The sequence below is a fragment of the Polistes dominula genome, unplaced genomic scaffold, assembly GCF_049000335.1.
Source record: "Polistes dominula isolate Pdom_NZ unplaced genomic scaffold, Pdom_raw_medaka contig_18, whole genome shotgun sequence".
Lineage (NCBI taxonomy): Eukaryota > Metazoa > Arthropoda > Insecta > Hymenoptera > Vespidae > Polistes > Polistes dominula.
Window position 1 is genome coordinate 5043876 of NW_028301164.1, and position 21991 is coordinate 5065866.

Below are 21991 nucleotides of genomic sequence, written 5' to 3' on the forward strand. Positions count from 1 at the left end.
TAACTCTTTTATGTTCATCTATTTACCAAAAGATATATGTCCTGCAGATCGAAATGGAAGCTGATTGGTTGGCCTTGAAATGATTTAACCAATTACCGAGTTCGAAGATAGTAAAGCATTATCTACAAAATAAACTACTAGTAATTGAAAATTATATATTTGCTTCACACACAAAGATAATTAACGTCGAAACAAAAATTAATTTCATAAAATTAAATTTAAAATATAAATTATAAACAAATTATATTATACTAACATCTCTTTTATACAAGTATATATATATTACAACAAATTTTTCTAATACAAGAGAAATAACAAAAATAATTGAAATTAAATCTTACTGTGATTATAGATGATGATGATGATAGTATACATATTTCCAAAGATAGATGGCACCCTCGTCAATCCTTTAGCGCCATCTCACGACTACTACCGTAAGGAGTAACTCTACTAACCTGCGACTATTCTACGGAATGCTACTGAACCGCAAAATTCATCATTTCTCCATATTTCAAGGTGTTACAATACGAACGCACGCACCCACACATTTATGTGCACCAACGTGCATTGACTATTATTTTAATAATAATAAGAATTCGTAATGTTATAAAAAATATTGCTAATATTATTTAAACCTGATACAAATATTTTAATTTTTCGTTGGTTCAAAATATTTATATGATTATATTTTATTCTTTTATAAGATTAAAATAATTTAAAAATTCTTTTTGCATTATTCATCTTATTATAAAATCACAAATCAATAATTTATTTTATTATCTTATCATTTAATATACAGGTGAGAAAAATTTGTAGGGTTGATATTTCTGAAAACTTCCTAGTGTAGGAGTATTTCTGAAATGTTCGTAGGGTAGGAGTTGATTCTGATTCATAAGACAGGGGAGGTAAATTAGAAGTGTCTACTCATTACTATCAAGAATGATAACAAGAAACCAACAATACTGCACCAATGAAAGATTTTTTAATGCACTGTATTTATTATACTTACATAAGGAAGAAACCATATACCGTAATAAACTATCAGAAGATTAGCAGAAGGAATGCATCCTAGTTATCACAAATTAAGAAAACAAAAGGCAAATACATTATATTAGGAAACTCTATTCTTGTACAAAATCTTTTACCAGATTTTCTAAACGAAAATGGAAGATATTATTGTTAATCAACTGCCAAGAAAGATTTATGTATTTATATAAATTAATATCTTCCTTACAAAGAATTCCATGTGAATTATAATGCGAATAGAATGCAGCTGTTTTGACTAGAAATAATCTAGACAATAATATGTTTAGAGGCAAATATAATAGCTTTGTTAGAAGAAGAGGTAAATATTATAATCTATTAAAATACACTTACTTTTATAATATAAAAATTGATTGGGGAGTTGAATTTATTTTTAATCAATTAATAAAAACATATTGTGTGTGTGTGTAAGTAATCTATATTTTATTACCGACTGGTAAAATGTGTATCGCCATCTTGCGGTACTAGCTATTACTTCATTGTACCGACTAGTAAAATTATGCTGTTATCTAATGATAGAAATATTTACTTTAGTTACCGACAGGTAGAATATGTTTCGCCATCTAGACGAAAGATAGCACATCGGTAGGACAAAATCAAGATGGCTACCTGTCAATGTACTTTGAATACCGGAAAACAGTCCACGTGTAGTGTAAAGTATTTAATTAAAGAAATTCTTAGTGATGCAATAATCAAGTGAATAATATTTTGTATTTGTATTAATTCAGTTCATATTCTTTTTTTAATGATCGGCAATTCAACTTAAGAAGAAAACCATTGGACTTGTGTTTGTGATCTAAAAAAAAACCATTGTACTTATTATTATGTAAACTTAAAAAGAATATCATTGTACTTATGTAAATTTAAAAAGAATACCATTGCACTCTAGAAGTTATTTCGACGTAAAAAAAATACCATTGCACTTTAAAGGTTATGTCGACTTAAAAAGAATACCATTGCACTCTAGAGGTTATGTCGACTTAAAAAAAATACCATTGCACTTTAAAGGTTATGTCGACTGAAAAAGTATACCATTGCACACTTGAGGTTACTTGAGATTAGGACGTTCCGTGTCAAACTTTTTTTTACCTATCCTATCATCCAAGCTATTTAATTTTGCTTTAATGAAATCAACCATTACATGTCATTATTAATTATTGTAAATTTAATTATGAAACAAACTTATGTGTTTTGTCGTTTAAGGAATTTTGTATAATGCATGAACATTTTACTAGAAATATTTTAGTAGAGAATTGAATTTATTATAAACATACATTTTAGCATATTAAATAATTTGTGAAATTGTAAGTGTAACATTGTTGGTACACGTGGTCTTAAGAAAAAGATTAACGTGTATCATCTGTGATACGCATTAAATGGAACGTGTTAAAGATAATACCATTGCATTTGAGGTTATATAAACTGAAATAGAAAATCATTGCACTAGTGGTTATTTGAGATTAAGACGAACACCATTGCAATTGTGGTTATGTCATTTTTAAAAGAAAACCATTGCACTTGAAAGGTTGTGTCAATTGAAAGAAAACACGATAACTTTTTATGGTTGTTATGTAAACTTGAAAAAAAAAACCATTGCAATTGTGTTCATGTAAGGTTAAAGAGAATACCATTGAACTTGAGGTTATATAATTGAAATAGAAAATCATTGCACTAAGCATGGATATGTCAGCATGAGAAAAAAAGCATTTTACTTGTAGTTATAATAACGTAGAATAAAAATTATTGATTTAGAGAGGCTATGTCACATTAGAAAGATAAAATTAGCACGTCTCGTGGTTATGTTAGTTGAAAAAGAAATAAATCATTGCACATAATAGATTATACTATGTTAAAAAGTAAACTACTGCAGCGTTGTATTCAGCTGGCTCCTGAGATATGACAGTCTTCGGACGAAGGGATGGGGAGGAGTAGTAGTAGTTGCATGTAGTAGTAGTAGCTTGAAATAGTAGTAGTAGTAGCATGCAGCGATCCTATTCGTACGATAATTTGAGGTCCTGTACGATCCAAAAATCGTGGCGTACGATCCATTTGGAATTTCGAAAACTTGATGACCTTTTTTTTTTTTTTTAGTCAACAAATTTTGCAAAGGTGCACCCCTACCCCAACCCTCACTCCCACCACCACCACCACGATCTCCCGGCGAACGAAAAAAAAAAAAAGGTCATCGAAATTTTTTTCTCGACTCGAAGATCTTCCCGTGCAGCTATCGAACCGCCGATTGGACTAAACGATTACTGAACGTTTTCTACCTAAAAAAAAGGTCATCAACTTGAAAAAGTTGGGACTTGGACAATTGTTTGGACTTCTTCAAAATTCTGTCCGAGAAATTGTCGGATTTCAAATTTTCCCGGGGCGTACGATAATTTTGTGCCGCGTACGATAATTTTGCGCCCCTGTGTCCATCAAACGAACTAAAGTCTCTGGGATCACTGGGTGCATGACATCAAACTGTAATTGTTGGAATTAACGGTGTACCTATCAACAGAATTAAATAATCAATTATTTGATAGAAAATTACTGTACATTTAAGAATATTGCTATAAGGAAAGAGTGAAATCTTTCAAATTGTTCTTGTAAAAGTAGAAAATATATATATGTTCAATTATTATGTCAATTTAATAATAATTGAATTATTGCATATAAATGTAATTAAGAAGAATCATTGTTTTGTAAAACTGATTAAATATATTATCAATGATATTTTTACATTGATAAACATATATCTTTTAATTATATTATAATGTTCTTTCAGTTATATATGTATGCTGAAAACACATCATAAAATATATGTTAAACGATACATATCTCCAAAATATCTAACAATTTCCTAGAATTTAGGCAAAAATATGATCAAGATAACAATATCTCAGTATATAATGGTGTTATATTTTTGTTGATACAATGTGTGGTATATTTTGTTGTATCTCACAGTGTTCGGATGTCAATGTTAAACATTCGGACGAGGTAAACATTTAGGAAATAATGATCTTCCATTTTTTATGATATAGATGTATTTATGATTCTATGAGTAATATGTCATTGTTTGATTTGTATTTTTCAGTGGGATAAATGTAAAAATCTTCTAATTTCTCGAGGTCCTGATAAATTAGTAAAAAATTTCATATCATTGACCGATATATGGTGCTGTCATTTGGCAGCTAGTGTATTGTGGACACAAGGTTTGAAGTTAGCGGAACAACCGCTAATAGATTCAGATGGTAATATTCTTCTGTGGAACGGAGATATTTTCTCTGGCTCTTTGGTAAATATTTATTTGTCAATAAATTTATCATGTATATATACGTATAAGAAGGAAAACATAAACCAAATTGTAGGCAAAAAATGATACATCCGACAGTATTACTGTTTTAAATGCATTTAGCAAATCTCTTAATATTACGAAGACACTTCGGTGTATCCAAGGACCATATAGTTTTATATACTTTCAAAAATCAAGTAAATTGTTATATTTTGGACGAGATATTATTGGAAGACATAGCTTGCTTCTACAGTTGAATAATGAGAAGAATTCGTTAACTATAACGTCTGTTGGTGGCAAATGTTTTCAAAATATATTGGAAGTTCCTGCAATTGGTATATTTTTAATAAATTTATCCGATATAAAGATAAATCTTACTTGTTATCCGTGGAAAGAACCAGATGTTATATTTGAAAATGTTATTGAAGAATTAAAAAATGCTTTAAATATAAGCATTAATGTCAAAGATACTGCAATAATTGAAGAAAATGTATCTAACAAGTTAATAATGCATTTAAATCCGACTTCCAAAGATTTAGATTATTTAGAAAGTTATTCTTGTTTGAGAGACTTTAATGATACAATAGAGCATTTATTGACAAATGAAATTGTTTCCCATAGAATAGAATACTTATCTAAACTTTTACATGAAGCAGTCGAAGTGCGAGTAAAAACAAAACCAAATTTCTGTAAAAATTGTATTTCAATAGTATTAAGAGGAGAAAGTGTCAACTGTAATCATGGAAAAATAGGTATATTGTTTTCTGGTGGACTCGATTCAGCTATTTTGACATTGATTGCCCATAAGTACGTACCACAAAATGAACCTATTGATTTGATAAATGTTGCATTTGAAAAAACAACAACAACAGTTGTCACATCACAACAAAATAAGCATATTAAAAATACTCATTCATATGTCTCGCAAGTATACAATGTTCCTGATAGAAAAACAGGGAGACAAACTCTTTCGGAAATATTACAAATTTGTCCGAATAGAAAGTGGAATTTTGTTGAAGTATGATATGAAATTTATTACATTTTTAATCAACATGATAATTATATTAATGAAATGTTATCAATGCCTTTATTATTGTAGGTAAATGTAACACAAGCAGAACTAGCAAAATATCGATCTTCTCGTATCAGCGATTTACTTTATCCTCTCTGTACTATTTTAGATGAAAGCTTAGGTTGTGCTATGTGGTTTGCGAGTCGAGCAAAAGGCATCCTTTCAAATACGGATATAGAAATATATGATTCTCCGTGTCGTATACTCCTTCTAGGTATAGGTGCAGATGAATTATTTGGCGGATACATGAGACATAGAAGGATATTGAAACATAAGGGTTGGAATGCTTTAAAACAAGAGTTAAATGATGAATTGGCCAAAATTTCTCAAAGAAATTTAGGAAGAGATGATAGAATTGTTTCTGATCATGGTCGGCAATCCAGATTACCATACCTCGATGAAAATGTGATAGAATACGTTCAACAATTGCAGCCATGGGAAAGGTATACAGAAAAACCAAAATCAAAATATCATCTATCTTTTATAATTGCTTTTATAATAGCATCAACGCTTCTTCATTTTCTTTCTAGATGTTTTCCAACAGAAAAAATGCCACCTGGTTTAGGAGATAAACTGTTGTTACGGTTATTAGGGCGTAAGCTAGGCCTTCAAAATACTGCTACTTTTCCTAAAAGAGCTTTTCAATTTGGATCTCGTATAGCTAATAGTAAAGAAAATGCTAAAGATATTTCCCAACGATTATAAAATAAGTATAAAACGATCAAGTTAACGCAAATATATTTTTACAACTACAACTTTAATACAACTAAATAAGAAAACAATGAACAAACAAATAACAAATAATACAAATGTTGATCTTATGAATGAACAACAAGAAGAAACTTTTTAATAGGGTAAATAAAATACCTTTATATTCTAAAATTATTTAATTAAACATCTAGTTAATAAGTCTGAGAGCCTTCAAATAAATATAGATATACAGGTGACCCTACAACAACACGGTAGATAGGTTCCTAGAAAATGCCGTGTTATTTGGAACCGTGTTGTTTGAGACCCAGAGCCAATGCAACAAGGGGGATTACGTTCCGAAAACTTTTTAAAAACAAATATATATATATTTTTTTAAATAAACAACTTAATTTTTATTAAAAATATAAATGTATGAACAAAACAAAACAAAACAAAACAAAAAATATTATTTTAATTTAACGTAACTTTAATTTAATTTATTTCTTCGTCGTCACTGTTCAATTTAATTAACCGAGAACGTTTTTTCGGTGGAATGATATCATCTTCACTTTCAGAACGTTTTTCTTTTTTTTTTTAAGTCCCTTTTTAAAAAATCTGTAATTTTACTTTGCTTGTTGTTTATTACCAGGTTATTGTAAATTTCTTGGTATGGAGCTAGACAGTTTCGATACTTCCTTTTGAATTTTCGGCTTCTTTCTTTGGAAGGATCTGTTCTCAAGAAAAATGACTCGAGATTTTCAGCTAAGCTTAGGCCTTCTTATAATATTTTTAATGTTAACTTATTAACAGCACAATCTTCATTAGTGCTAGTGTCCTCAGGATCAATTTCATTTACAATTTCGGATACCATTTCCATCTAATCTGCTTCGTCAACTTCTTCTTCCACTAATAAACCTTGAACGTCCACAATAGCCATATCCACAAAACCTTCGCCTCCGATTGATTTAGCAAGTTCTAATATGCCACCAATTTCATTTTGTGATGATTCACGCACGTTATCTATTTTAACTGAAGAGAGCCATATCTTCTTTCAACACGCATTTATGTTTTCAGTTCACAACAGCGTGAAACACTTTTGTTTTCAGGCCATGGAGATGAAAAAAAATACTTTTCGCAAAACTATATCTTTAAGACGGCAAGCCTCGCCGCGGCTGTAGAAGTACAGTGTTGTATAAAGGTTTTTTGAAAGAGAAAACAGTTTTATAGAATGCCGTGTTGTAGGGGGGTTCCCGCAGATTTATGAATCGTGTTATAGCGAACCCGTGTCATGAGATACCGTGTTGTTTGAGGGTTACCTGTATATCAATATGCATATTGGAATAATTTATATTACAAATAAATCCAAAATTATTATCTGTTGTACTCCAGTACTGTAAGCGGCAGATCTTCAGAATTCGTTATATTCCGATGTGTAATATACGTGTTATGCGTTTCTTTTCAAGTATTCTTATTTGTCCAATCATTTACAAATTGTGGTAACAAAGAGGACATTACCTCAGATTGAAATTGACAATTCATACTACCTTCCCGATCTTCTCTATTTGTCAAATCAAAATTGTAACTGGTTGAACTACTTGTGTTATCCATATTTGTTATATTTGTCCTATTATCATCATTACTTTTAATTACAGATTTGTCTGATACGAAGGCACTTCCATTTACAAAAACAGGGATTTCATGCGATTGAACACTTTCATTAAGATTTTCTATTTGACCAAAGTTTTGTAAAAACAATGGTAATTCTTTAGATGATACTTCTAAATCTTTATTAACATTATCAACAGACGATATAATAATATCGTTAGCGACCAAATGTATATCTTCTTTTTTGGCATTACATTTTCCCAAAGTTTCCATACTTTCTGTATTATTTCTTATTAAACAAGGATCCATAAGATCCGCAACATTTGAAAAATGTATAATCTCTCCGACGTTGACTCTGCATGATGACGATGAAGATGACGATGACAACGATTCAACCGTTTGCGACAATTTACCATTTTCATTGTTATTCAATTGAATTTTATCATGCATAAGTTTTGCTAAAGTATTATCTGAAATATCAATAATTGCAGCAGGCCCGTACTCTGGTCGCTTTGGTAAATCAACTACAAACCATAATAATTCAACTATTAATCACAAATTTGATTTTATAAGAATTAATTTAGTAAAAATAATAGGACATTTGAAAACCTTTTAAAATTTCACCAGCAACATAATCAGCGGCTCTAAATAATTCTGCTTCAATAAGAAGATTAAGTAATATTCCCAACGTAGGTCTTAATCTACCCATTGTACTCCATTCTTCCAGTAAAATTTTCGCACCATTTTCTCGATGTTTTTCTGCTACTTGATCAATAATGCTGAGGATAATAACATTTGTATTGTTTATTAAACTAAATTATTACATAAATAATTTGTATAAATATTAATGTAACACCAATGCCTACCTAATATGTTCACTATTAAACCTTGGTGCATTGGTATCATCTCGTGGAATAATTGCCATTAATTGTTTCCATGAGTCAGAAACATTTAGTATTTCTGCAAGCGCATATTTATGTGCTGGTTGTAACTTTCGAAGTTCTGTATTTGAATTTATGATTGAATTAGCCATTAATATAAATATATTATAATTTCATCTGTGTCTTTCTTTCTTATTATACCAATGAATTTATGGTTATATCGTAACAGCACGTCATAACGTACATGACAATCTCTTAGCGATTATTTAAAATGACGCGTGGTGGCGCGACGATCGTATTTACCTTTACTATCTTTGAGTCGATATAATATCTACCTACTGTGTAGTTTATGGAAAACAGTTGAAATCATTTGATATTATAATTTATGTAATATAAGATTCGAGCGCGCGGGAAATTTTCTTGATTGGGTTAAAATACAATTTTAATCAAAGAGAGTATGGAAAATTTTTTGAAAGGAGGTAAACTGAGTGCAGGAGACACGAAGAAACCTTCTTCTTCTCGTATAAAGGAAGAACGAGACGAATCGTTAATACCCTGGGTAGAAAAATAGTAAATAGTGTTTTCTTCTATCATGTAACCTTGCTATATTTCAGTAATTATTATTTTTCTATATCACCTAACTTGATTGACTTTGATTGTACGTAGTCTTGAATTATTGTCAAATTAGAAATTTTTTTTAACTATTTGTATATGTCATTAATCATTATAGTCGACCAAGAACAGTTGAAGATGTAGTTGAACAAGCAGAAGTCGTAGAAGTATTAAAACAATGCATGGATGGTGGTGACTTTCCAAATTTATTGTTTTATGGACCACCTGGTACTGGTAAAACTAGTACTATTCTAGCAGCAGCTAGGCAATTATTTGGTACCATGTACAAAGAAAGAATTTTAGAATTAAATGCTTCCGATGAAAGAGGAATACAAGTCATAAGAGACAAGGTCAAATCATTTGCCCAACTTACTGCTGGAAGCACAAAAAAAGAGTAAGTGTATTATCTTTTTCTTTCAGAGCTTTTTTCTTATACATCTGTGTATATATATATATATATATATATTATACATTATTTTATTATACATATTCATTGCCAATGATGTGTCAGTAAAAGGTCTGAGAGATTAACTGAAGTAATAATGGTACAATTATTTAGAGTATAATTTGTTTAGTTGTTTTCAGGAGTTTGAATAAAGTATCTTCCTAACTCTTATTACCAACTAAATATAAAATTGCTTGAAGAGTTGAAAGAAATATTAGAGATATTATTAACTTTTGATCTCTTATTGTAAGCAGACATAGTAGTACTATGTTTCAGCATTGTACTTGTTGCTTTGTTATTCTCTATGATAACAACATTATACTGAGGCATATAGAATTGATTTACCATTTTATTTAATATTATATGAATTTATTATATGTGGATTTTAGATATGTTTACATAAATTGATTTCATATTTTTTAGCGGAAACAAATGCCCTCCATTCAAAATTATTATTTTGGATGAAGCGGACAGTATGACAAATGCAGCTCAAGCAGCTCTTCGTCGTACAATGGAAAAAGAATCTTATAGTACGCGTTTTTGTTTAATTTGTAATTATGTATCAAGGATCATAGAACCTTTGACATCACGTTGTACAAAGTTTAGATTTAAGCCACTTGGGGAAGAGAAAATTATTGAACGATTGGAATATATATGCGAGAAAGAAGATTTGAAAGCTGAAAAGCCAGTTCTTGTTAAAATTGTAGAAGCTTCGGGTGGTGATTTAAGACGTGCCATTACTTGTTTACAATCTGTCTCAAGATTAAAAGGAAAAGGCATAGAAGTTACGATCAATGACGCGCTTGAAATCATTGGTGTAATTATACTCTATTCTTTTTATAAACTTTTCATTTTTCAAAACAATAATAATACATTTCTCAATTGAATTTGTAGTTAGTACGTATTCTGAAGAAGCCTAACTTGCGATCAAATCTCAAGCTATATACATTTTATAAAAAGAGCTTTAAGGAAAAGCTTATAAAAAGAGCTTTATCATATTTGGATCACATTTAAAGAAAAATAATAAAATAAAAGAAAAATTTGCTCTTAGACTCTAGCCATTCAAAAATATCGGTTACTTTAACTGATGCTATATTTACTATAAGTAAATTATTATGCTATTTTTTATATATAATTTTATTATATATCTGATGTTTGTTTATCCAAGCCAGGTTTCTTCTCGAAGAATTATATTTACGTTATTTATTATAATTAATATTTATTTGTACAGTTTGTACCTGACGATTGGCTTGATAATTTAATGGATGTATGTAAATCTAAAGATAATAATAAGGTTGAAGCATTTGTAGAAAATTTTTTACTAGAAGCTTTCGCAACTTCACAGGTATTTTTTTAAATATTTTTGCTAATCTTTGTTTAGATATTGTCGTCTCTGTTATTTACATTTTATTGGCATATTTTTTTAGGTAATAGAACAACTAAACGAAAGAATAATTTATTCTAATGAATTTTCCGATAAACAGAAGGCAATGATAGCAGAAAAACTTGGGGTAAATAAAAATAATAAATTTTTAAATATATATTCATCTTTATCTATTGTCCCTCAAAGTTTGATATGTCATTACGGAAATATCGTGTTTAAAAAAAGGGAGTGATGTATGTGTATGAGTAATTATAACAATATTTTTGTTATGTTTTAGCAATGTAGTTATAGATTATTGGAAGGAGGCAGCGAATATATACAACTTATGGACCTTTGTTATTGTATTATAAAGGTATACAATTGAACAGAAGTATTCATCCCAAATAAAAATCAAACGTTTTTCTTTTCATCATTTATGTGGAATTGTATGTTATGTGTAATTTACCTACATATATTAAGAATAAAATAAAAATATTTTATATATATGGTTTAATTCACGTTTCTTTGAGTATCCAAGTCGTCAGGAATCTCTGTGTAAGCGTTTCTGGGGATACAGTCAATTGAATTAAAGTAATAGAAGATTTACGTATATTGGTACGTATATTTGTAAATAAAATCACATTTCTTTTAAAATTAAATTATTTTTAATGTTGTTATATTCAGCAAATAATGAGTATAAGTATTATTATCAATCTTATAAAGTATAGCATTTGTGTTCTATGTATGATTCCAAGTGACGCGTCATGGCCATTTGTTTCTGAAAGAGAGAAATTTTAATTATATTAACTATTTACTTGTACAATATCATATAAAAATGTGTTTTACATATTATATTTTAAAATAACCATATTTAAAATTCTATACTATACTTATCCAATTATTAAGAGGGTAAGGAACGTAGAATTTTAAACTTTTTATTTCTCTCTCTCTATCTCTCTCTCTCTCTCTCTCTCTACGCTCCCTCACCGTAATCATAATATTGCGGATCTTCTGTTGGTTCTTCTTCATCGCATTCTTCAGTAACAGATCTGATTCTGATATTTTCTTTTCTCGAATGCTGCTTGTGCTTCTTATTTGGATAAGGGAATATGATACGATTGAAACTTGCCATGCGAGCTTTTGGTCCAATGCTTTGATGTCCCAACTAAAAAAATCATGAAGGAAACAAATAAATACTAACCATCATCATGGTATTCGACAGTTGACTCCGTGTTGGTAACCTCATTGTCCTCTTCCTCCTCTAAATTTTCTTCATTTTCATTGTCTTCTTCCCCTGCAGCCTCATCGCCAATCTCATAATCTTCTTCTCCTTCGTCAAAGTCAATGTATTCGTCGTCATCGTTGTCGTCGTCGTCGTTGTCGTCGTCGTTATCGTCGTCGTCATCGTCATCATCGTCATCGTTATTCTCATCTTTATTTTTACTTATGATTGAATCTTTATGTCGTCTATATTCTTGATAAGCAAATTTGCCTCCTTCTGCACTGTAATCTGTATTTCCATATCCATACTTATCATGATTTATGCTTTGCAAAAGGTGTCGACCCAATGATCTCATAGATTTCATATATTTTGGAGTTACTAACGGGATCTCTTTTTGAAAAACAATTTTGTTAAACTTTGTCAATCTTAGACATTTTATGTTTACAAATGATATAGAAACATTGTTGGCAAGTACCTTTAAAATCATTATTATTAGATACTCCATTGCTTTTCCGGCGGCTATTGTTACTTAATCCTTTTTCGAAAGTGCATATAAATATATTTTTTTGAAAATAATCATCAATGGAAAGATAACTTTGATTAATATCGAGGGCCTTTGGAGCTGAATAATTGTTGATCATTTGTTGTTATAGAATAATTACAAACAAAAATGTATAAATATATCAGCTTTTTTATGAGCTTATGATTTGACGTTAATTTATATCGTACCTTCTAAGAGCATATAGTTGAATTTCCTAAATTCTGTCAATTTCAATGAATATAAATTTTCGAAATTAGAAATTGAACAATTGTATAGTTGACAAAATAATTTGATCGCGTAATAACTATTAATGATCTTTATTATAAATGGTGCATCATCTAATTCTACAAAAACCTAAATGATGAAACAAATATAAAATTATATTAGATTTCTTTAATAATTAAAATAATCATTATTATATATACTAATATATGAAATTGATGATATCTTACAGTATAAAAATAATCTCTGTTCTCTAAGAAAGCATATTGCTCTACTTGCAAACGTCTAATCCAAAACGTTATATCATAATTCGATATATCATAATATGTTTCTTGTGAATTAGCAGATAATTGATCCTCATCATTTACGAGTATATCATTGCTCCGACGAATTTTACCACGCGATAGAATAAGGAAAGTTAATAAGAATGTAAAGATAAACATAGCATTTGTATTGACATCAAAGAACTTGGCAGATCAAAACATTTGCATCCATTTGCGTTCATTTTTCGCACAATAAGTCTTAATCGCAATATATATCGATTATTATACTCCTCGCATCATTTATTGTCTCTTTACAGACATATAAATAATCAATATTTTGTTTATTCAAAACATATGATCTTGGACTGTGGTTCGAGAGAAGTAACGTGTTATGGATTTTATAAAATTCAACGAAATTATAATTAAGAAAATTCACATCATTATTAATAATAATAATAATAATAAATTAATATAAAAAGGCATTTTTAAAAATGGTCGAACAGTAGTAAAATTGGCGTTGTGATTTGTATTTCCCGCGCAGGTTATATCGCGCTCTGTTGACAAATTCATGAACCAAGAGTAAATTCGTTTCGATTAGTTCTTCGGATCAGTCGCAATTCAGTCGTTTTTTGACTCCTGGTTGAATTGGTAGTTCTGTCTAGACTTGGTAAAAATATTAGAACGTTTTCGGGGTTAGAGAAAAGAGCTTTATTTAGCGAGCTTTATGAGTGATAACGAAGCCAAAATGAAGAGTGAGATCGACGTGCGGTTATATATGAATATAAAGAATGCATTGTCAAGACTCGAGGTTAGAACTAAGTGTAAGAACAGTGACGATGAATCGTGATCTTAGTGGTTGGCCTTGTCCACTTCAGCAGTCATCGTCGTCGTCGTCGTCGTTGTCGTCGTCGTCGTCGTCGTTGTCGTCGTCGTCGTCGTCGTCGTCGTCGTCGTCGTCGTCGTCGTCGTCGGCGGCAACATTTCGTCCTACTCACCGCTGTTGTCCTTTTAACAGCGGTGTAACAATTGACGAAGAAAAGTTGGCAGAGGAAGAGAAAAAGAGAGAGAGAGAGAAGTGGAGCAACGGCAACAGCAACGGCTACGGCAACGGCAACGGCAACGGCAACTGCAACTGCAACTGCAACTGCAACTGCAACTGCAACTGCAATAGCGTTAGTTTAGTAATAATTATAGCAATAAGAGTAAAAACAACATAACACAACAACAACAATAACAATAACAATAACAATAACAGCGAGGGTGACGTGGGGGGCGCCAAAGATCGCATGGAATGGCAGCGGCCTTGAAAAAAAACCATTCTCGGAGAAGATTGGCTGCTTTGACATTTCTATCGAACATCTCTCTGGATGGAAGTCATCGTGATACAAAACTGGCAATTCTATCGCGCAAGTCTACCTTTCCTGGGGTTGCTGGAATTGGGGGAGAAAGAAAGGGTACAGAACACGCGCGAACTTTAAGCGACGGTGGGAAAAACCGTAGACGAAGTTCGACACCGAGATTCGAATTTGAAGAAGATTCCTTTGAAGAAACAAGTTCACCTTTATTATTGTCCTCGAAACAGTATATTGACAGCTCAATGACTATCGATCAAGATGATAAACAATGTCACCGACTAGATTGTCTGTCTGGTGCTGATTCCTCGTCTTCTCCTCGTGACTCTCATAAACAAATTTATTGTGCGAACAGTTCAAGGCGCAGAGATTCAATTAATTGTTCCGATGAATCTCTTGTCCCCACTAAGGTGGCTGTAGCTGCCTTTCTAGAACAAGAAAGAAACTATCCACATTTACCTTCTTCGGGATTGCATACTGGTTCCTTTAGAGAACGGTAACAATTTATGTCCTTTTTATGTTTTATTTTTTCATTGTGTGTTATCCTCGAAACTTCATTCTGACTCGTTATATAACATGTATCTGTCTCCATTAATTATCTAATCTCTACTATAATAATCTTCCTCAGCTAGCATTCGGTTGTTTTCACTATAATAATGGTCATAGTTGATTGAAGAAACCATCTAATTCGGTTATATTTTCTCTTCTTTTCTTGTACGAAGCAATGGATTTCAGTAATATTCTATTCCGACTATTTTCATTTGCTAATTCAATTGCTTATGATTGTTCATTGTAAATACATATATACGTATTTGAAGCATCAAGTCAATGATTTAAACTTACAAATTAAAGAGACTTTATATTTATGGGTGCGTGCGTGTGTGTGATGAACTATATTATATACAGTACCATTGGTTTAAATGTATTAATAATAAAATCTATTAAAAGATAACGTAAATGATTGATACTGCAGCACTGGAACAACTGGGAGCGATTATTCTTTGCTCGAGAGACGTGTTGGCTCGTTGCAATATAAAAAACGGATAAGTCATCAAACATCAACGCTATCCGAAGATATAAAGCATCGATGTAATAGCAGTAATGAAAGCATTGGTTCACTTCGTTCCAAATCACAATCAACATCTTTCAAGGCAAAGGGAAAACATACAACAAACAATTCTTGCAACAATAACATACAACAAACCGGTACTACTAATAATATACCGGAGATTACAAGAACGATACGATTGGTACAACGACCGGCTAACAGACAAAAATTTGGAGACGACAGGCTTGTTTTGGTTTCTGATAAATACGTTCCATTTGTAATATTCTCGACTCTTCCTTACAACAAGGGTCGTTTAAGTTGGTAAGTAGAGACAAAAAATGATAATAAAAACATTACACCGTATGGTGTGTTCCACGTATATAAAATACGAGAGAAATAAAACTTGGTACAAATATTTCACTTATAACACATGTTTTAAAAATGATATTGATTTTTGCATCAAACTTTGTACTTCAATTTGAACAATGAATATTTACATACATATTTAGATATTTTAGATTTTACATTTGAAATTATTTATTTTCGTCCATTATTTTCGTCGAAACACTGTGTGTTCTGTTAATAATATAACATACAGTCACACTACTTCATATTACGTATTATTTATAGGTCCGAATTGAGGAGAGATACAGGAAAAAGGAAAAACGTTTCATCTCAAAGACCGCTGTCCGCTATTAATGATACTATCGATCCATTTGGTCTTCTTGGTATAGAAAGAGCTAAAGACGGACAGGTACATACTTAAACGATCAATTTAAGATTCGTTATTTTGATTTATTTTATCATATATTTTCAAAATCAATTATATCGTGATTCCATTAATAAGTATCCAAAATTACTATTACTCATATATATACTTTGCATTTTTGAAGTAGTCATTAGTGCAACTTTGAAAAGAAACAAGTTCTTCCTCGGAGAACAAAATTGCTCTTTTTCTTCTTTTAATCAAACAATTATGTCATGTTTCTTTACAAATACTACTAATAAAGTGGACATTTATATATTTTTTATTAAAACATTTTTTTCTTTAATCTCAATCGACATTGAATAGAAGTTAATTTTGACTGATCTGGTAGAGATGGATACACATAACAGATTTCGGATATTTACGATACTATTCATATAAAAGAGATTTATTTTTGGTATTAATTGTATCCAAATTTCTTTCTATTGTATTTTTTTTTTCATTTTCTTCTTTTTTGTTTTTTTTCCCCTTTTTTCTATTCCAGGAAATATCCTACGAACGATTGTTGGTGCCATCGAGACAATTTCAAAGAGAGAGAAAGTTATACTCGACCGAAAGTGAAACGATAGAGTTATCTCATGTTATAGCAAATAAGCATCATCACCCGGTACAAAGGTATTTCTTCAAGATAAAGCAATTTTATTTGTTAGAAGAATGTTTCAAGTATGTGTCTGAAGCATCTATCTCCATTTGTATTAGCACGCACATTATCTTACTATATTTAGAATGAATTATTACCATTCACTAATTTCATTCGTGTATTAATTGTTTTTTCTTATTAATATCGTAAGTTAAATCATTTTACCCTTTAATTTCTTTTTTTCTCTCACAACTAATAGAAGTTTCTGGTATCATACATTAAAATAATAGTATTATAATAATATAAAATACTTTTTTCACATTCAATCACATTCTATAACAACATCGCTTCAAAATCATCTTTTTGCAGGACAAAAACTATAACATGGAACTTGGATCACACAAAATGGTAAAACTTATTTTCCCTCCTCCCCTTTGCAGTTAAAATACAACAAATATAATTATAGACAAAGTAAGCTAGAATTGTTAGTGAAATTTGTTTTCTTTTTTTTGCACGACATGTGTTTGGTGTAGGCCAATCGTAAAATTAGCACTCCGCATAAAAGATTCCTTATTATGGATATCTTATTTTATATTTGTATTTATGTTGATTTTTTTTTCGTTCATCGACAGAAAATAAATGAGTGGAATAATAGTACATTACATACTTAGGGCGGTAAAGTAAGAAATGTCTCAGAGCACATGTAATTCAACAAGTCAACAAACATGTGCTCTGAGACATTTCTTATTTACTGCCCAAGGTGTGTATACTATTTGTCCGCCCGGAGGAGAGAAGAAGCATTTAAAACTAAACTATGAAATAAGAAAAAATGAAAGATACACTAATATCGAAATTTTAAGTTTGAGTTAGCAGATTATAGAATATTTGTATTTAGAGATATAGAATAATTACAATAAGATATTAGATAAGATATTTCTGATTTATTATATAATAATAAAACCTCTAATTCGATTAAATATTTATTACCGGTTAGTGAATCAGTAAATATGATAAGTCCTAATTCATTTAAATATTACTTTAATTAATAATTTTGTTCACATCTGCACATTATTCACTCAATGGATATATGGTCATTCTTACGCAAAAAGCCATCGTCGTTTACGCTTTAAGGGAGTATTTCAATTTTCGCGTGTCAACAAGTAGCAGCCTTTGGGAATGTCCTTTTGAAAAAATAAAAACCATACAAAAGCGATATTTGATTATGATATTTATTCATTTCTAAAGAAAATAAATATAAATATTTATAGTTATAGAAATTACATCTACTTAAAAGTTGTACCGCTGAGTGTGTAATGATGATTAATGGCATTCTATCTTTTTGACACAAAAAACCAGAATACAACTTAACATAAGTTTTTATTTTTTTCATAAATCAATGTGTATTGTCCATTAATTTTATTGGTAGCTCACTATTATTATTATTATTTTTACCATCATCATTGTATTTTTTAACCGACTTCTTATTATATGCATGTCATCAGTATATGTAATGACACTTATAGGAGCATGTAAATTTTACATAATAGATAAGTAATATTTTTTGTTATTATTTATTACAGGTGTCTTTCATATGACACAGCAACACATCGTTTGCAGCATAATGCTCCTGAATCTCCCCCGTTGTCTTTTGGTGCTGATCCTATCAGTAAATGTATATAATAATATACGATCTATTTGATATTTAGCAAAATGACTAGTTTTTCAATATCATTTTTCTAATAATTTTCTATTGAATTTATTTAGTTTATGATTGGGACGAACAATCCTTGCAGTACAATCCAAATTTGTTAGATGATCCAGAGCTTATTGCAGGAAAGCATAGAACTCTCTTGACTTTTACATCATACATGGTATTTATTTATTTATATATATATATATATATATATATAATATGCATGCGCGTGCGTGTGTGTAAAAATTTGTTTGTTTATCCTGTGTAAAGTAAAAGAAAGTTGTCGTTAAGTGAATATTTGTCTCTCTTAAATGTTATTATATAATATTTTGTTTGTGTGCAGGCATCGGTAATTGATTATGTGAAACCTTCTGATTTAAAAAAAGAATTGAATGATAAATTTAAGGAAAAGTTTCCACATATAGAATTAACGCTCAGTAAATTACGTAGGTACGTATTGTAACATTATTGTGTGGTAAGATTATTTTTCGACACCCTGTATAAAATATCTTAGGGGAAAAATATAAATTTTGTTCTGATTAATTTAAACTTATAGTTTAAAACGAGAAATGCGAAAGATAGCCAAGACAGAGTATGGTATTGATATGTTGACTGTGGCGATGGCTTATGTATATTTTGAAAAATTAATCCTTCGTAATATTGTGACCAAACAAACCCGCAAATTGTGCGCAGGTGCTTGTTTACTTCTTGCAGCAAAATTAAATGATGTTAAAGGCGATGTTTTGAAATCGTTGATCGAGGTACTTATTTTTATTAGTAAATTTATAATCGTTCGTTTATTAATAATTCATCTTAAAACATTTTACAGAGGATAGAAAGTGTATTTCGTTTGAATCGTAAGGATCTGATAACATCTGAATTTGCTGTACTCGTCGCATTAGAATTTGGCTTACACCTTCCAAATTGGGAAATATTTCCTCATTATCAACGTTTGATATACGAATCTTGACCTTCCTTTTCATCCTTCTTCGTACAAAGACGTCAAACATTATCTTCTTAATTGTGCAAGAAGTTGAAGATAAATATCATCGATCCTCGCTAATGTTGAATAAAAATAAAACCGAAAATGAAATGTGAATTGAACATTTAAAAAAAGAACATTGATGGATGTTTAATGATAAAGCGCTAAGTATAACAATTATGCATCAATGTGATATAAGATTAAAATAGAAATAAATTATGCATCTTCATTTTTACACATACATAAATCTGAACATTGAAAGAGCTTGTAATCATCTTAATAAATTAAAAATGAAAGAAAGAAAGAAAGAAAGAAAGATATTCTTATAGAGAGAAAGAAGACAATATAACATAACAGCTCAACATTTTATTTCTTATTTTATTGTGGCAATGAATTTATATTTTCACGCATAGTATAATTATTCATGAAAGCAAATAAGGCATAAAAGAGACTAATGATAAATAACTAATTTCAGTTGCATCAGAATGTTAATTCACCGGAGTGAAGCTCAAGAAATGTAAAAAATAACATCGAAATGAAAATAATTCTATAATGAAACAATGTTAGAATATCATTCTTTTTTAAAATTCAAGATAATAAATATACAATCATGATTAAGATAATATCGAAATAAACACGATACAGTCCTAATTACTATTTTATTATTTACAGTGATTTATTTTTAACTCAAAACTTGATTATTATATGTTTATAATAACTTTATTTTGTTTTTAACTGTTTTAATTTAGATAGGGCTTTATGAATATGATTTGCTAATCATATTCATAATAAAATAAAAAAGAAAGGAAATATTTTATTTCTTATTTCAAATGTAGACAAATTAATTTAATGTTTTATGCACAATTTTAAAGTTTCCTCATATATGTAATAGATTAAATGATTAAAAGACTCTTATATAATTTAAATTTAATAAAATCTTACAATTAGTAGTTTGATTTCAATATTGTTTATTTTACCAAATCTGTGTGTATTATCTTGATCATCAAATTAAATTATTTCATATTACATACTTTATGTTTATGCACATAAAAAATAGTTTAAACCATTAAATCTGTTATCTTATAAATATAAAATACACATTCTACTACTGATTGTAAGATTAATTCAAGATTATAGCAGCTAATTCACCTAAATGCGATGAGCAACAAATATAAAATTTCATCATATATATAAAGAAACTAAAGAAATTTCTTTACTAATGATATCTATCTATTAATGCCTTCACTCGTAAAAATGATAAATGGGATTTCATTGGATCATCTTAAGTGACATACTATGTATATTTTATATTGTTCTATTATGAATATGTTTTACCAATAGTTAATTATTTATAATATTTTATCTAAATGTATCATATTCTCACATGTTTAACAGTTTATAAAATTTCTTTCATTTTATCATTGCCTTATAATTGTGTGAAGTGCTGTAGATATAATTATAATATAATTCCATTAAAAAGGATTTTTAAAGAACGATTATTAATATTTTGTGAAGATGCTAATTGGAAAATGAAATACTTATTTTTAGAATATTGTATATTAATATGTACATTTCATGCTTTTTAAATATTTATATCAATTTATATAGATTTAATTGAAATCAACGTGATGGATATTATTAATCACTTTAGTTACCTAATTATTAAATATAAATATGATATTCTTTTTTAACTTGTATCTATTAATGTGAATGAATCAATAACTATTACCGCTTCTAACCTTTTTCTATTAACGACCGTTGTAGAAAAGATTGTTTGATAAAACTTAAACTATATATAAAAGGGACCATGATACGATGATGACAATGAGTTTTTCTTAAGTTTTCATTTCGTTAATAAAAACATTTTTTTTTTTTTTAATTTTCATAGTTTTTCATATCTAAAGTGGTAATAGTTATTGAATCATTCCATATAACAATCTAAAATTATGTAAATAAATTAGTTAATATAGGTATATTACGCCATATTCGTGTATTTCTATGTTTATCGCGTATTTCGTCAAGATACAACTTCCGCGTAAAATATTACATTTCTTTACTTTTAAACAAACTTATTACAAAGTAAGTTTATGTATATGTATATAATCCTATTTACATACAAAGATATGATGATACAAAGAGAATACAAACTGTTAAAAAGGCATGCAAATATTATGTGTAGATATATATAAATGTTACTCATAAGGCAATTTAGTGAATAGCTTTGTAAATTTATTTTAATATTATATTTTAACTGTCACATAAGAAATCTGTTATATTTTGTAGCTATAATATATGTTCGTATGATAGAAAGGATAAAGGGATTCAAAATT

At 29.5% G+C, this 21991-nt stretch overlaps 5 protein-coding genes and 1 long non-coding RNA gene across 15 annotated transcripts; 4 read left to right on the top strand and 2 right to left on the bottom strand.

Annotated features, from left to right (window-relative positions):
- Nucleotides 1-45: 45 nt before the first annotated feature.
- LOC149030518 (uncharacterized) lies at nucleotides 46-719 on the top strand. 2 transcript variants are annotated; one of them, XR_016178688.1, is made up of 2 exons: nucleotides 46-140; nucleotides 386-719. It is a non-coding gene; the product is annotated as an uncharacterized LOC149030518 (long non-coding RNA). The 2 variants fall into 2 exon arrangements; XR_016178689.1 differs by having other exon boundaries at nucleotides 74-140; nucleotides 390-719.
- Nucleotides 720-3480: 2761 nt separating this feature from the next.
- Nucleotides 3481-6278, top strand: LOC107071320 (asparagine synthetase domain-containing protein 1). The gene is made up of 6 exons (XM_015330220.2): nucleotides 3481-3710; nucleotides 3818-4029; nucleotides 4127-4327; nucleotides 4401-5342; nucleotides 5424-5839; nucleotides 5927-6278. Exons 2-6 carry the CDS (start codon nucleotides 3967-3969, stop codon nucleotides 6099-6101), a joined length of 1797 nt encoding a protein of 598 aa, XP_015185706.1. The 5' UTR covers nucleotides 3481-3710; nucleotides 3818-3966; the 3' UTR covers nucleotides 6102-6278.
- On the bottom strand, nucleotides 6118-8827 carry tub (interleukin 1 receptor associated kinase 4 tube). The gene is made up of 3 exons (XM_015330221.2): nucleotides 8558-8827; nucleotides 8301-8470; nucleotides 6118-8215 (listed from the first exon to the last, which is right to left on the bottom strand). Exons 1-3 carry the CDS (start codon nucleotides 8722-8724, stop codon nucleotides 7545-7547), a joined length of 1008 nt encoding a protein of 335 aa, XP_015185707.1. The 5' UTR covers nucleotides 8725-8827; the 3' UTR covers nucleotides 6118-7544.
- Nucleotides 8828-8922: 95 nt separating this feature from the next.
- On the top strand, nucleotides 8923-11496 carry LOC107071325 (replication factor C subunit 4). Of its 3 annotated transcripts, none has more exons than XM_015330227.2 (6): nucleotides 8923-9142; nucleotides 9303-9578; nucleotides 10053-10446; nucleotides 10861-10974; nucleotides 11057-11140; nucleotides 11291-11496. In XM_015330227.2, exons 1-6 carry the CDS (start codon nucleotides 9030-9032, stop codon nucleotides 11375-11377), a joined length of 1068 nt encoding a protein of 355 aa, XP_015185713.1. In that variant the 5' UTR covers nucleotides 8923-9029; the 3' UTR covers nucleotides 11378-11496. The 3 variants fall into 3 exon arrangements, with proteins under 3 accessions (XP_015185713.1, XP_015185715.1, XP_015185714.1); XM_015330229.2 differs by having other exon boundaries at nucleotides 8981-9230; XM_015330228.2 differs by having other exon boundaries at nucleotides 8981-9185.
- A 98-nt stretch (nucleotides 11497-11594) lies between these two features.
- LOC107071323 (uncharacterized) lies at nucleotides 11595-13689 on the bottom strand. Of its 3 annotated transcripts, none has more exons than XM_089178838.1 (6): nucleotides 13208-13689; nucleotides 12944-13109; nucleotides 12690-12749; nucleotides 12234-12604; nucleotides 11980-12157; nucleotides 11595-11770 (listed from the first exon to the last, which is right to left on the bottom strand). In XM_089178838.1, the coding sequence occupies exons 1-6, from the start codon at nucleotides 13418-13420 to the stop codon at nucleotides 11673-11675; spliced, it is 1086 nt and encodes a 361-aa protein (XP_089034964.1). In that variant the 5' UTR covers nucleotides 13421-13689; the 3' UTR covers nucleotides 11595-11672. The 3 variants fall into 3 exon arrangements, with proteins under 3 accessions (XP_089034964.1, XP_015185711.2, XP_015185712.2); XM_015330225.2 differs by having other exon boundaries at nucleotides 12690-12836; XM_015330226.2 differs by lacking the exon at nucleotides 11980-12157 and having other exon boundaries at nucleotides 12194-12604; nucleotides 12690-12836.
- A 187-nt stretch (nucleotides 13690-13876) lies between these two features.
- Nucleotides 13877-21710, top strand: LOC107071322 (uncharacterized). Of its 5 annotated transcripts, none has more exons than XM_089178835.1 (10): nucleotides 13877-15088; nucleotides 15566-15961; nucleotides 16271-16394; nucleotides 16891-17021; nucleotides 17356-17394; nucleotides 18567-18658; nucleotides 18751-18857; nucleotides 19023-19129; nucleotides 19236-19440; nucleotides 19516-21710. In XM_089178835.1, the coding sequence occupies exons 1-10, from the start codon at nucleotides 14532-14534 to the stop codon at nucleotides 19531-19533; spliced, it is 1776 nt and encodes a 591-aa protein (XP_089034961.1). In that variant the 5' UTR covers nucleotides 13877-14531; the 3' UTR covers nucleotides 19534-21710. The 5 variants fall into 5 exon arrangements, with proteins under 5 accessions (XP_089034961.1, XP_015185709.1, XP_015185708.1 ...); XM_015330223.2 differs by having other exon boundaries at nucleotides 13879-15088; nucleotides 18567-18652; nucleotides 19509-21710; XM_015330222.2 differs by having other exon boundaries at nucleotides 13880-15088; nucleotides 19509-21710.
- Nucleotides 21711-21991: the final 281 nt, after the last annotated feature.